Consider the following 12562-nt stretch of genomic DNA (forward strand, 5'->3'; position numbering starts at 1 on the left):
TCCAAGATTAAGATCCTGCTAAACAAATTAACTTTCTTTTGCAAACTCAATAATCTCTTCAACACTGTCCTCATCAAACACTGCCAGGACAGGGATAGCACAGGGTTAGATACAGAGTAAAACTCCTCCTAATCTGTAAAGTGAAAATAAAGCTATCTCTACACAGTGCCCATCAAATACATCTAGGAGTTGTGACCAGGAAACCCAGGTTCTAGATGAATTGTAATTGAGGTTATTTGTTGTAGGTTTATGGATGATATCCAGGCAATGATTGGTCACCGTCCTGTTGTTGTATACAAGTATCTGTGGAAGTTTGTGTGTCCCACCATAATGCTGGCTCTGCTGTTGGCTAGTTTGATTCACATGTGCATCAAGCATCCACAATATCGAGCATGGAGCCAAGAGAAGGTAAGACTAATCACAAATTGTTTAATATTTATTTCTACAAACCAAAATGACTGGGAAAGTTATTTGCAAACTTCACAAATCTCACCAACTTTGATTAGGAGTGTGGGACTATCAAACTTTAAAATCACCGTCCTAGTAAAAATCCTTTATTGTCGCTGGGTCAAAATCCTGGAATTCCCTCCCTAAGGGCATTGTGGGTCAACTCACAGCAGGTGGACTGCAGCAGTTCAAGAAGACAGCTCACCACAACCGTCTCAAGGGCTTGTAGGGACGGGCAAGAAATGCTGATCAGCCAGCAACACCCACACCCCACAAATGAAATTTTTAAAAATTCATAGTAATGGGGTCATGGCTTAAATCCAGGGTTGGGGGGGAGGGGGTTTGGGGATTGGTGGTGGTGATGGTGTGGAAGTTGGAGATGCGGAGGGGAGAGAACCCAATCTTCCTGCAGCTATTAGAATAGAAGACAAGCCTGTGGGATCCCTACTGGCATCAGTTCAGATCTAATCTCGAGATGTTTCACTGCCTTCTACCATATAACAGATTAAAATCTCTGTAAATGTTGACATTAATGGAAAAACTCTCAAAATCTTCCTCTGTTTGATACATCAGTGTACTTTAGAACACTTACAGGACAGGTACAGACTAAAATTCCACTTCTTTCTCTTTTTTAAAAAAAATCAACAAAATACACTGATCCCATTAAACACCCTCAGGACAGTTACAGCACAGAATATAACTGTCTCTACATAGTATTGAAAGAGTGCTCCTTACTGCAGTGATGTGCCAAACCTGGAGTTCACTTCCTGTTGATGTTTTGTCTTCTTTTCACTGGATGTGGGAGGTTGTAAGTCAAAGGCCTCAAGGTGATGTGTCTGCCCTTGTCCTATGTAAAAATTGATGATGTTTTTGATGTTGCTTCTGTTTGAAGTTTATTGAGAGTTTGGTGTGAATCCTTACTCATTACCCTTTGCTGTTTCCAGGCAGAGGAGACACTATTGGACTATCCTGGTTGGGCATTAGCCATGATGATCCTCCTGATCATCATTGCTTGTTTGCCCATCCCCCTGATGTACATCCAGTACACTGTGCAGGACAGGCTGAATAGAAACACTGCCTACTCAGAGTGTGTTTACATCAGGGGTGATGGAGATGATGAACCCACCCTCCCTGTGAATGAGAATGAGGAAGAGGAACCTGGGAGAAATGGATACCTGAAGGTTGAGACCGACGAGGAAGGGCTGGAAAGAGCAGAGCTGCTGGCAGAAGAGGAGAATGCACTTGAAATGGATGACATGTCACACGATAAAAAAGATGAATTGAGTGTCAAAGCCTAGTAACTCCTGTGGAGTTTGTTTGTCCATTTTAGACAACAAAAATATGCTGCAAACATTTTTAACAACTAACTACAAAGAGCAAACTCTTTTAATGGGGTGCTCATTTGTCTGAATGGGTGCTCATTTTTCTACTTTACAAAATGGAACACTGGCTTGTTTGACAAGCTCTGGTTATGCTGAAGTTTGCAACCTGAAATCACCAAATTGGAATTAATTTGAACTTTTAAAAATTCACCAACAATGCAAAAAATCCTATAGCAAAATGAAGACTTCATAAATTATCAAAAAGGAGCAGAAAGGAAATAATATTAACTCTTAATCAGTTGGGGTTTACATGTGAAGTGGGGCTGGGGTAGGGAAGTGGGGAGATAAACAATTGGGGAGGGGATTGTGAGTAGGAATGGGGAGTAACTGGGGAGTTGGGATGAGGTTGGGTGGATGGAATGGGCTGATGGGAGAGTTATCGCAACACTTTAAAGTAGGAGCCAACCTGATCAAGTATTCAGACAGTCAGCTGGGATGCTAGAGCAAATTGATCTCAGCTAAAGAAAACGTCTGCCTCTGCAACCAATAAGATATAGGCAAGGCAGCCTGGGTAGCAGCCACGGAGAAACAGGAGTCAAAGAGAGCAGCCAGTTTCTACATAGTTCTAGATCCCACTTGGAAGAATAACTGAAAGCATTTTCAAGGGTAGTCCAATGTACTGAATGGGACTCTGGGCTCCCAGAAGATTGAGCTTGTCCATGCCTCTCTAACTATGATATTGATGTGAAGGTGCTGGTGTTGGACTGGCGTGGACAAAGTTAGAAATAACACAACACCAGGTTAGAGTCCAACAGGTTTACCTGAAATCACCTGGTGTCATGTGACTTCTGACTATGATGCCGACGGCCTATTCTGCAGCTGTGAGTGGCAGAGGTATCTCCTGAAATGGTACCACCCCAACACACCTAATACGAAAGATGGGAGGCAAATGCTTTGTAATATACACAGATGAGGAGAACTCTATGTTTTAATGGAATAGATGAGAAGGGAGCTGTCTTACCCACTTGATTATTTATTCTTTTGTCGGATATGGATGTATTTGATAAGTTACATATTTGTTTCCCATCTCTAGTTGCCCTTGAGAAGGCAATGGTGCACTGTACTCTGGAACTGCTGTTGTCCATTCAGTATAAGGGCACTCACAATGCTGTTGGGGAGGGAGTTCCACGATTTTGACTCAACAGCAGTGAAAGAATGACTATATTTCAAAGTCAGGATAATCAGTGGCTAGAAGGGGAACTGAAGTGGTGTTTCTAAATATCTGCTGCCCTTGACCTTCTAGATGTTTGATGTAACAGATTTGGAAGATAGTGTTAAAGGAGTTTTGGCAAACTGTTGCAATGCATTTTGTATGTTCACAGTGCTGCTGCAGTCTATCTATCTATCCATCTAACTATCTGCAATCCTATATGTCAAGGTAGTCAGAAAACTCCTGGGGCTAAAGCTTTTAGTACCCTGGACCCAATGGCCTGCACTTTCAGGTCCAAAAGAAATGCTGTCAGGATAGTGGTTGAAATCTTCCAAACTATCCTAGATTCTGGAAGGGTCCTAGCTGATTGGAAAACCCCACATGAAGGATCTTGCATTGGAAGCAGTTCAGAAAAGGTTCACTTGGCTGATTCCTGGATGAAGGTTCCAGAACAGGTGTCATATTGGACTCAAAAAGATTAACTCAGTTTTTCTCTGCACAAACATGCTAAGGTCTCCAGCACTTTGCTTTTATTACAGGGATTGAAGGTGTTATGATGTGAGAAAAGTTGAGTAAGTTAGATTGATAGGTCATTTGGAGTTTAAAAGACTTGAGAGGTGATACTATCAGAATATAGTATCCTGATTCCTGAAGAAGGGCTTATGCCCGAAACGTCGATTCTCCTGTTCCCTGGATGCTGCCTGACCTGCTGCGCTTTTCCAGCAACACATTTTCAGCTCTATCAGAATATATAAAATCCTAGGGAATTTGACAAGGTGGATGCTGAGAGGATGTTTCTTGTGGGGAATCTACCATGAAGGGGCATCGTTTTAAAATAAGTTATCTTCCATTTATGATGAAGATTAAAAAAAAAAATCTTGAGAGTTGTTAGTCTTTGGAATTCTCTTTCCCAGAGAGCAGTGAGGGCTAGATCATCTGAATTTTCAAGTTTGAGTTAGAAATATTTTTGATTGATGGGGAGGGGGGTGTCAAATGGATGGGGTGGGGCATTGTTACAAAGGGGGAGTTAGGGGTATGGTCCAAATAAAGTGATAAAATTGAATGACAGATCAGGTTTGAAGGCCGAATGGCCTATTCCAGCTCCTAATTCCTAGATCTTACCCTTTCTAGCAAATGGTTGAGTGGAAATGAGATGTGTGTTGGTTGTGAGTTGGCGAATGGTTTATGCTCACTGTCTCAGTCTTAGACTTACAGTTAGCACATCGGGTGATCCGTTGAAGGTGGTCATTGACTGTTGGCTCGAGCAGCTGTCCTCTTTATTATCTCTCACAGATTGCACTTGTTGATGAGAAAGTTTTAACACCGCTTTTGATTTTTAATTGGGCATCAGCTTTCCATGTGTTCGTATAGTAGATGCTTCAAGGTGGAGATTGCCTTTGTGTTTGAAATGCTGTCATTGTGATGCCAGTGAAGACAGCTGCTCACCCAGGTAAGTGGAGAGTATTCCATCACAATCCTGATTCATACTTTGTCGAGAGTGGACAGGCCTTTGGAATCCACAGTAGATATTTGGCCAGCTCAGTTCAGTTCCTGGTCAATGATAACCCCATAGATGTTGATGGTGGGGGGGTTGATGCTAATAGTGTTAGTAATACTGTCGAATATCATGGAGAAAAAGTTGGATTCTCTCTGTTTGGAGATGGTCATTGCCTGGCATTTGCATGGCACAAATGTTATTTGTCATTTATTCACCTAAGCCTGAAAGTTGTCCAGGTCTTACTGCATTTATGAATAGCTTGCTTTAATATATGAGGAATTGCAAGTGGTGTAAACATCAGCAAACATTGCCACTTCTGATTTAATGATGGAGGAAAGGTAATTGGGCTTGTTTATATTGGTAGTTAGAAGAGTGAAAGTTGATTAAAACGTAGAAGATCCTGAATGGTCTTGACGAGGTTGTTGTGGAAAGGACACTTCCATTTGTGGGTGAGTCGAGGACCGTGGGACACTGCTTTAAATTCAGGATCTTTCTTTTCGTATAGAGATATGGGGAATTATTTCTCTGAGGGTTATGCAACTTGGGGACTGTGCCTTAAAAGGTGGTGCAAGTGGGGTCATTGAATACTTATACGGTGGAGGTGCATTGATTCTTGAGAACAGCAGAATCGGAGGTTATCAGGGCAGATGGGAATGTAGAATTCAAGACACAAGTAGATTGGCCATGATCCTGTTGAATGGTGGAGGAAATTTGAAAGTCAAACGCGAACCTTGGGTTTCTGTTTCATGTGCTTGAAGTAGCTGAACGCATACTATAGCACGCGACCTGAGGAATTCCCATTCTGATGTCCTTGGATTGAGATAATTTAGCCTATAAAATGATAGTCATCTTCTTTTGTGCCAGGTATGAGCCAAGCACTTTAGAATTTTCCCCAGATTACAATTCACTGCTTTTAGGGTTGCCTTGATGACATCAGGCAGTATCTGAATAGTTGTCGCAAAGGTGGTCACACTCGCCTCATTCTGGCATTTAGCTCTTTTGTCCTTACTTTGGCCAAAACTGAGTAATTCTGGCAGAATAGAAACTCAGTTTGCAGGTTTTTGCTGAGTACCAGCTTTTTGATAGCAGTGTCAATTTCCTGATGAACAAGAGTAGACAGAGGGTGGTATTTGACTGCGTTGGATTTGCCCTGTTTTTCTGTACATGACATACTTGGCTAATTTTCTGCATAGCTAGTTGGTTGCCAGTGTTGTTGCTGTACTCGAACAGCTTGGATAGGGGTGTGGCTAGTTCTGTAGCATAGGTCTTCCATTCTGTTATTAGCATGTTGTTAGGGCCCAAAGCTTTTACTGCCTTCAGCCTTTTCTTGATAGCAACCAAAGTAAACTGAATCAGTTAAAGATTGACATCTATGATGTTGGAGACCTCAGCAGCAGGCTGAGATGGATAAATGTCGAGAGTGTGGAGCTGGAAAAGCACAGCAAGTCAGGCAGCATCCGAGGAGCAGGAAAATCGACGTTTCGGGCATGAGCCTTGGATAAACCACTCAACACTTCTCATTGAAGATTATTGCAAATGCTTCAGCTTTTTCTTTTATATTGATGTTATCGGCTCTCCAATCATTGAGAAAAGGGATATTTTTAGAGCCTTCATGGGTGAGTTGTTTCATTGTCTACCACCATTCACAACTATATATGGCAGAACTTAAGAGCTTAGATCTGATTCCTTGATTTTGAGATTGCTTAGCCCTGTATATTGCATGTTGCTTCTGCTTTGACATGCAAATAAATCTTGCAGCTTCACCAGCTTGACACCTCATGTACAGTGCTGCTCCTGGCATGCCCTCCTACACTTTTTATTGAACCAGAATTAATCTCCTTGCTTAAATAAAAGTGAAATACTGTGGATACTGTAAATCCGAAACAAACACAGAAGTTGTTGGAGAAACTCAACTGGTCTGGCAGCATCTGTGGGGAGAGATACCCAACATTTTAAATCCAGAATGACATCTTCAGAGTCTAATTGGACTAGAAACCTTAATGCTGTTTCTCTCTCCACAGATGCTGCCAGACCTGCTGAGTTTCACTAGCATTTTGTTTCAATCCCATAATTTGATGCATGAGGATATGCTGAGCCCTGAGGTTACAAATTGTGGAAGAGTGTAACTCTGCTGATGGTGATTGCCCACAGTGCCTCATGAATGCCCAGCACCGAGTTGCTAGATCTGTTTAGAATCTCTCCCACTTAACATGGTAGTGCCACACAACACATTGGAGAGTATTCTAACTGTGAAGATACAACTTCGACTCCACAAGAACTGAATGATGATCACTCTCACGGATACTGTCATGGACAGAGAGAGACATGTAGATTGATATGGATGAGATCAAGTAGTTTTTGCACGTTTTGGTTCCCTTGTCACCTGTCACAGACCTAGTCTAGCAGCAGTGTCCTTTAGAACTCAAACTGCAAAGTCAGTAGTGTTGCTACTGAGCAACTTTGGTGAAGGACTTTGGACTGCCCCGCCAGAGTATATTCTGTGCCCTTGCCACTGTCAGTCATTTTTCTAGTTGGTGTTCAGCATGAAAAAGTACTAATTCCTCAGCAGAGTTGGGGGATAGAGGTTTCCTTTCCCATCTTTGACCTGATGCCGTGAGACTTAATGGTGTCCCGACAGTATGCTCAGGGGAATTCCCTCCGAATTGTATACCACTGCTACAACTTTTGGTGGGTTTGTCTTAGCAGGGCAGGACATACCCAAGGATGGTGATGATGCAGTGTACGTTAGCTATGCTTCAGTGTGTTTGACAAAATAAAATTATTATTTGTTTTGGGCAGAGGGTGCCATTGTCATTTCTGATACTAAGGTCAATGCTGAGGGGTCGGTCCAGTGTATTCTTTCTCACTATTTCTGTATTAGCTTGATACAAATGAATGTCTTGGACATTTCAGAGGGCAGTTAAAGGACAGCCATACTGGCCAGACAGGGCAAGGACAGCAGATTTCTTATCGTAAAGGACACTAATGCCCAATTAGGATTTCACAGTTGGACAGACCTCCTCTCCAGAGTGAAGCTGAATAAAAAGTCAGCACTTGTTGTTCAAAAGGGAATGAACAGTTCGGCTTTCGGACTTCATTACTTTATTTTTCTGTAGCAGTGGGGTGCTTGGTTTAATTTCCACAAAATAAAAGACGGAAGTTACTCAGTGGGGCACTATAACGAACAGTAAATTGTCCAATCTGTCATATTCTTCGCTGTGACAGATTGGAATTTCATTGTCTCAGATTTTCAATATTTGAGCATAGGTACGAGTTCAAGTTGTGTGTGGTGTGCATGTGTAAGTGAACATGTGATTTTATATATGCACATCCGTGTACGTGTCTCTATGGGTGTACATTTATTGTATTCCTACATACTTGTAATAAAGTATTTCTGTCTCCAAAGGAATGGACAATCCAGTAGTCCAACTGTTTACAGAATTAATGTCAGGAACTGTTAACTTTTAAAATTAACTATTGGATTAAAAAGTGTTATCTGTGCTCTATCTGAACCATTTCGTAAGAAAATACTGAGTATTTTTGAAGCGCATTGCATGAAAATAAAATCACGTGTACAGCACAGACCAGTGTGAAGTTGTGATGTGTTAGTGATTATCATAGGGAGAGAACCAGTAATCAGCGTTGTGAACATCGCATATTTGATACACTTCACATCCCACAATACCAAATGTGATAACCAACCAGTTTATGATTTTGAGCTTTCAACAGCACCAGGATTTTTTTTGTGTCCACCTGAACTGGTGATAGGATCGCCCATCTAAAGAACAAAGAAAATTTACAGCCCAGGAACAGGCCCTTCGGCCCTCCAAGTCTGAGCTGATCCAAATCCACTGTGTAAACTTGTCGCCCAATTCCTAAGCATTTGTATCCCTCTGCTCCCCACCTACTCATGCATCTGTCCAGACACATCTCAAATGAATCTACCATGCCTGCCTCTACCACCTCTGCTGGCAATGTGTTCCAGGCAGCTACCACCCTCTGTGTGAAGTACTTGCCGCATGTATCGCCATTAAACTTTTCACCTCTCACCTTGAAAGCATGACATCTCGTTATTGAATCCCTCACCCTGGGAAAAAGCTTATCTCTATCTACCCTGTCTATACCCTTCATGATTTTGTAGACCTCAATCAGGTCCCCCCTCAATTTCCTTTTTCCTAATGAAAACAAACCTAACCTACTTAACCTCTCTTCATAGCTAGCACCTTCCATACCAGGCAACATCCTCGTAAACCTTCTCTGCACCCAATCCAAAACGCCCACATCCTTTTGGTAATGTGGCGACCAGAACTGCACACAGTATTCTAAATGTGGCCGAACCAAAGTCTTGTACAATTTTAACATGACTTGCCAGCTCTTATACTCAATACCCCGTCCACTGAAGGCAAGCACACCATATGCCTTCTTGACCACTCTATCTACCTGTGCAACAACCTTCATGGTACAATGGACCTGCACTCCCAGATCTCTCTGCTCATCAACCTTTCCCAAGGCTCTTCCATTCATTGTATTATTCGCTCTAGAATTAGTCTTGCCAAAATGCATCACCTCACATTTGTCTGGATTGAAAGCCATCTGCCACTTTTCTGCCCAACTCTCCAGTCTATCTATATCCTCCTGAAATCTCTGACAGTCCTTAAGCCTTCTGTTACTCCACCAATCTTTGTGTCATCTGCAAACTTGCTGATCATACGAACAGTGCCCTCTTCTAGATCATTTATGTATATTACAAACAACAGTGCCCCCAACACTGACCCCTGTGGAACACCACTGGTCACTTTTCTCCATTTCAAGAAACTCCCTTCAACTACTACTCTCTGCCTCCTGTTGCTCAACCAGTTCTTTATCCACCTGCACACCATGTGACTCCACTTTCTCCATTAGTCTACAATGGGGAACCTTATCAAACGCCTTACTAAGGTTGATGTATATGAAATCAACAGCCCTTCCTTCATCTAACAACTTGGTCACTTCCTTGAAGAACTCTAAGTAGGTAAGGCACGATCTCCCTCTCACAAAACCATGTTGCCTATCACTGATATGCTCATTCTTTTCTAAATATAAATAGACCCTATCTCTCAGTACCCTCTCCAGCAACTTTCCCACCACTGACGTCAGGCTCTCTGGTCTGTAGTTACCCGGAATGTCCCTACTACTCTTCTTGTACAGGGGACAACATGAGCAACCCTCCAGTCCTCCGGCACCTCACCTGTATTTAAGGATGCTACAAAGATATGTCAGGTGCCCAGATATTTCCTCTTCGCCTCCCTCAGCATCCTGGGATAGATCCCATCTGGTCCTGGGGATTTGTCCACCTTAATAACCTCTAGCCTACCCAACACATCTTCCCTATTTATGCAAACGTGATCCAGACTAATCAAACTTCTATCTCCAATCTCAAGATTCATCATATTCCTCTCCTCGGTGAACACTGACGCAAAATAATCATTCAGAATCTCACCCATTTTCTCAGGTTCGGCACACAGCCTTCCTTCATTATCTTTTAGTGGACCAATCCTTTTTCTCGTTACCCGCTTGCTTCTTATATAAGAATAAAATGCTTTGGGATTTTCCTTAATTCTGCTTGCTAAAGCTATTTCATGACCCCTTTTAGCCCGCTTGATTCCTTGTTTAAGACTTGTCCTCGTCTTCTAATATTCCTCCAGGGCCCGTTCTGTTCTTAGCTGCCTAGATCTTATATACGCTTCCCTTTTCCTCTTGGTTAGTTGTACAATTTCTCCTGTCATCCACGGTTCACGAATCTTGCTCCTCCTACCCTTTGCCTTCAACGGGACGTGTCTATCCTGCACTACTGTTAACCTATCTTTGAAAGCCTCCCACAACTCAAATGTGCACTTTCCATCAAATAACTGTGTCCAGACCACATTTCCCAGCTCCTGCCTAATGTGCACAGCTTCATCAACACTGACCCTCAGCTAGGGCAGCACTCCCTTGGCACTGACCCTTACAGAATTGTTATTACACAGGAGACTATTCAGCCCACCATGCCTGCACAAGCTCTTCAAATTAGCATCATTATCTGTACACTATTGCTAGCAAAATAATCTTCCTTTCCTTCTTGAATGCCCCATATCCACCATAATCTCAATACTCCATAACCCTGATACCCCCAACCTCAATACCCACCAACCCCATAATCTCAATACTCCATAACCCATATCCACCATAATCTCAATACTCCATAACCCTCATACCCCCAACCTCAATATCCCCCTCAATACCCACCAACTCCATACCCACCGTAAAGTTAAAGAGAGTGTGGTGTTGAGGTGTAACTGTCCACCACAATATCCCAAAGTCAAATATCCAGCCCCTCAACCCCCCCATAACCCCAATATTCCCCAACCCCATAACACAACTCCATAACCTCAAATTCAACTTAACTGTCCACCTCAATATCCCCCAACCCCATAACTATCTTAAATGTCCACCCCAAAACCCCACTGTCAACTATCCACCCCCCCATAAATCCTTCATTATCCTACCCTCAATCACCTCCACAATACCCTAACTCCCTACTCTCAACCCCACAATCCCCAGTACCTACCCCCAGGGAGGAGGGATCTTGGAGGCATTGGAGGGCTTGAGACCATAATACATAGTAGATCCAGCTTCTATATCTTATAATCTTAACACCCTCCCTTTAACTGTCAAGCTCCCAATGCAATCAGCATCCCTCTGTCACCCCCTCTTCACATCCCTACTCCCTCCCTCAAACACCCCTCCCCATCCCCCCTCCCTCCCCTCACACACATTCCCTCTCATCTGCCTTCCACCAGGGGATCATCTGGAAATTGAAGCATCTCAACCTCCAAAGAATAAGGGGAGTGTGTTCAATTCAAGCCATTCAGTATCGTATCGAGGGAGATTGACTGGAACAAGTATTTGGAAGGAAAAATGGGAAGTGAATAATGGGATACCTTCAAAGAGTGAATGGTTCAGATACAGTCGAGGTGTATTCCCTCAAATGGAAAAGGTAGGACAAACACATCTAGAGCTCCCTAGATGACAAACGAGGCAAAAATTAACATTAGAAAAAGAAAATGTGCTTCTTACAGGTGTAAGACAAAAATACAATTCATGATGAGCACAAGTACAGAAGGTTTAGAGGGGAGGTGAAAAACACTAACTTTTTTGGGGGGTTCATGAAGTTATTGGGGGTATTGAGGCAGTATGGGGTTATTGATGGGGGTTACGGTGGTATTTTGGGGGTATTGAAGGGGATTATGGAGTTGGAGGTGTTATGGAGATATTATGGGGCGTATTTTTGGGGAGGGGAGGTTGTGGGAGGCATGAAGGAGGACCTGAGCAGAACTGACTGGGAGAGGAGCCTAGCAGAAAAGACATTGGAACTGCAATGGCAGGAGTTTCTGGAAGTAATTCAGGAGACACAGCAGGGATTCATCCCGAGGAAAAAGAAGCGTGGTACAGGGAGGATGAGACAACCGTGGCTGATGAGGAAAATTAGAGAGAGCATAAAAGCAAAATAGAAAGCATATAAAATAGCGAAGAACAGTGGGAAACCAGAGAGTTGAGAAGTTTACAGAGGGCAACAAAAAACTAAAATAAGGAGGGAGAATTTTAAATATGAGGCTAAGTTGGCCAGTAGTATAAAGGAAGAATGTAAGAATTTCTTTAAATATATAAAGGGTAAAACAGAGGCAAAAGTGAACATTGGCTGCTGGAAAATGCTGCAGGAGAGATAGTAGTGGGGGAACAAGGAAATGGCTGAGGAACTTAATAATTACTTTGCGTCAGTCTTCACAGTGGAAGACACAATAATTTCCCAAAAATTCAAGAGTGAGGGGGCAGAGCTGAGTATGGTGGCCATCAGCAAGGAGAAGATGGAAGAAAAACTGATTGGCCTGAAGGTGGATAAATCACCTGGACCAGATGGACTACACCCCAGAGTTCTATGGGAGATAGCTGAAGAGCAACTGGAGGAGTTAGTGGTAATCTTTCAAGAATCGCTAGAATCAGGGAGGATCCCAGGTGAATGGAAATTCACTAAAGTAACACCCCTGTTTAAGAAGGCAGTAAAGTAGA

At 42.7% G+C, this 12562-nt stretch overlaps 1 protein-coding gene across 3 annotated transcripts in view; it reads left to right on the plus strand.

The window, feature by feature from the left end:
* Positions 1-8059, plus strand: part of LOC122542065 (sodium-dependent neutral amino acid transporter B(0)AT2-like) — a 186851-nt gene extending 178792 nt beyond the window's left edge. For 2 of the 3 annotated variants that reach the window (XM_087978165.1, XM_043679357.2), the window contains 2 exons: positions 246-408; positions 1392-2095. In XM_087978165.1, the coding sequence (XP_087834291.1) occupies positions 246-408; positions 1392-1745 (517 nt within the window). In that variant the 3' untranslated portion in view covers positions 1746-2095. Of the gene's footprint in view, positions 1-245; positions 409-1391; positions 2096-6498 lie in introns of those variants that run through there. The other variant, XM_087978167.1, reaches the window with a different exon arrangement.
* Positions 8060-12562: the final 4503 nt, after the last annotated feature.

The sequence above is a fragment of the Chiloscyllium plagiosum genome, unplaced genomic scaffold (genome assembly GCF_037043375.1).
Source record: "Chiloscyllium plagiosum isolate Xiang-an unplaced genomic scaffold, Cpla_swu_hap1 HiC_scaffold_33, whole genome shotgun sequence".
NCBI classification, from domain to species: domain Eukaryota; kingdom Metazoa; phylum Chordata; class Chondrichthyes; order Orectolobiformes; family Hemiscylliidae; genus Chiloscyllium; species Chiloscyllium plagiosum.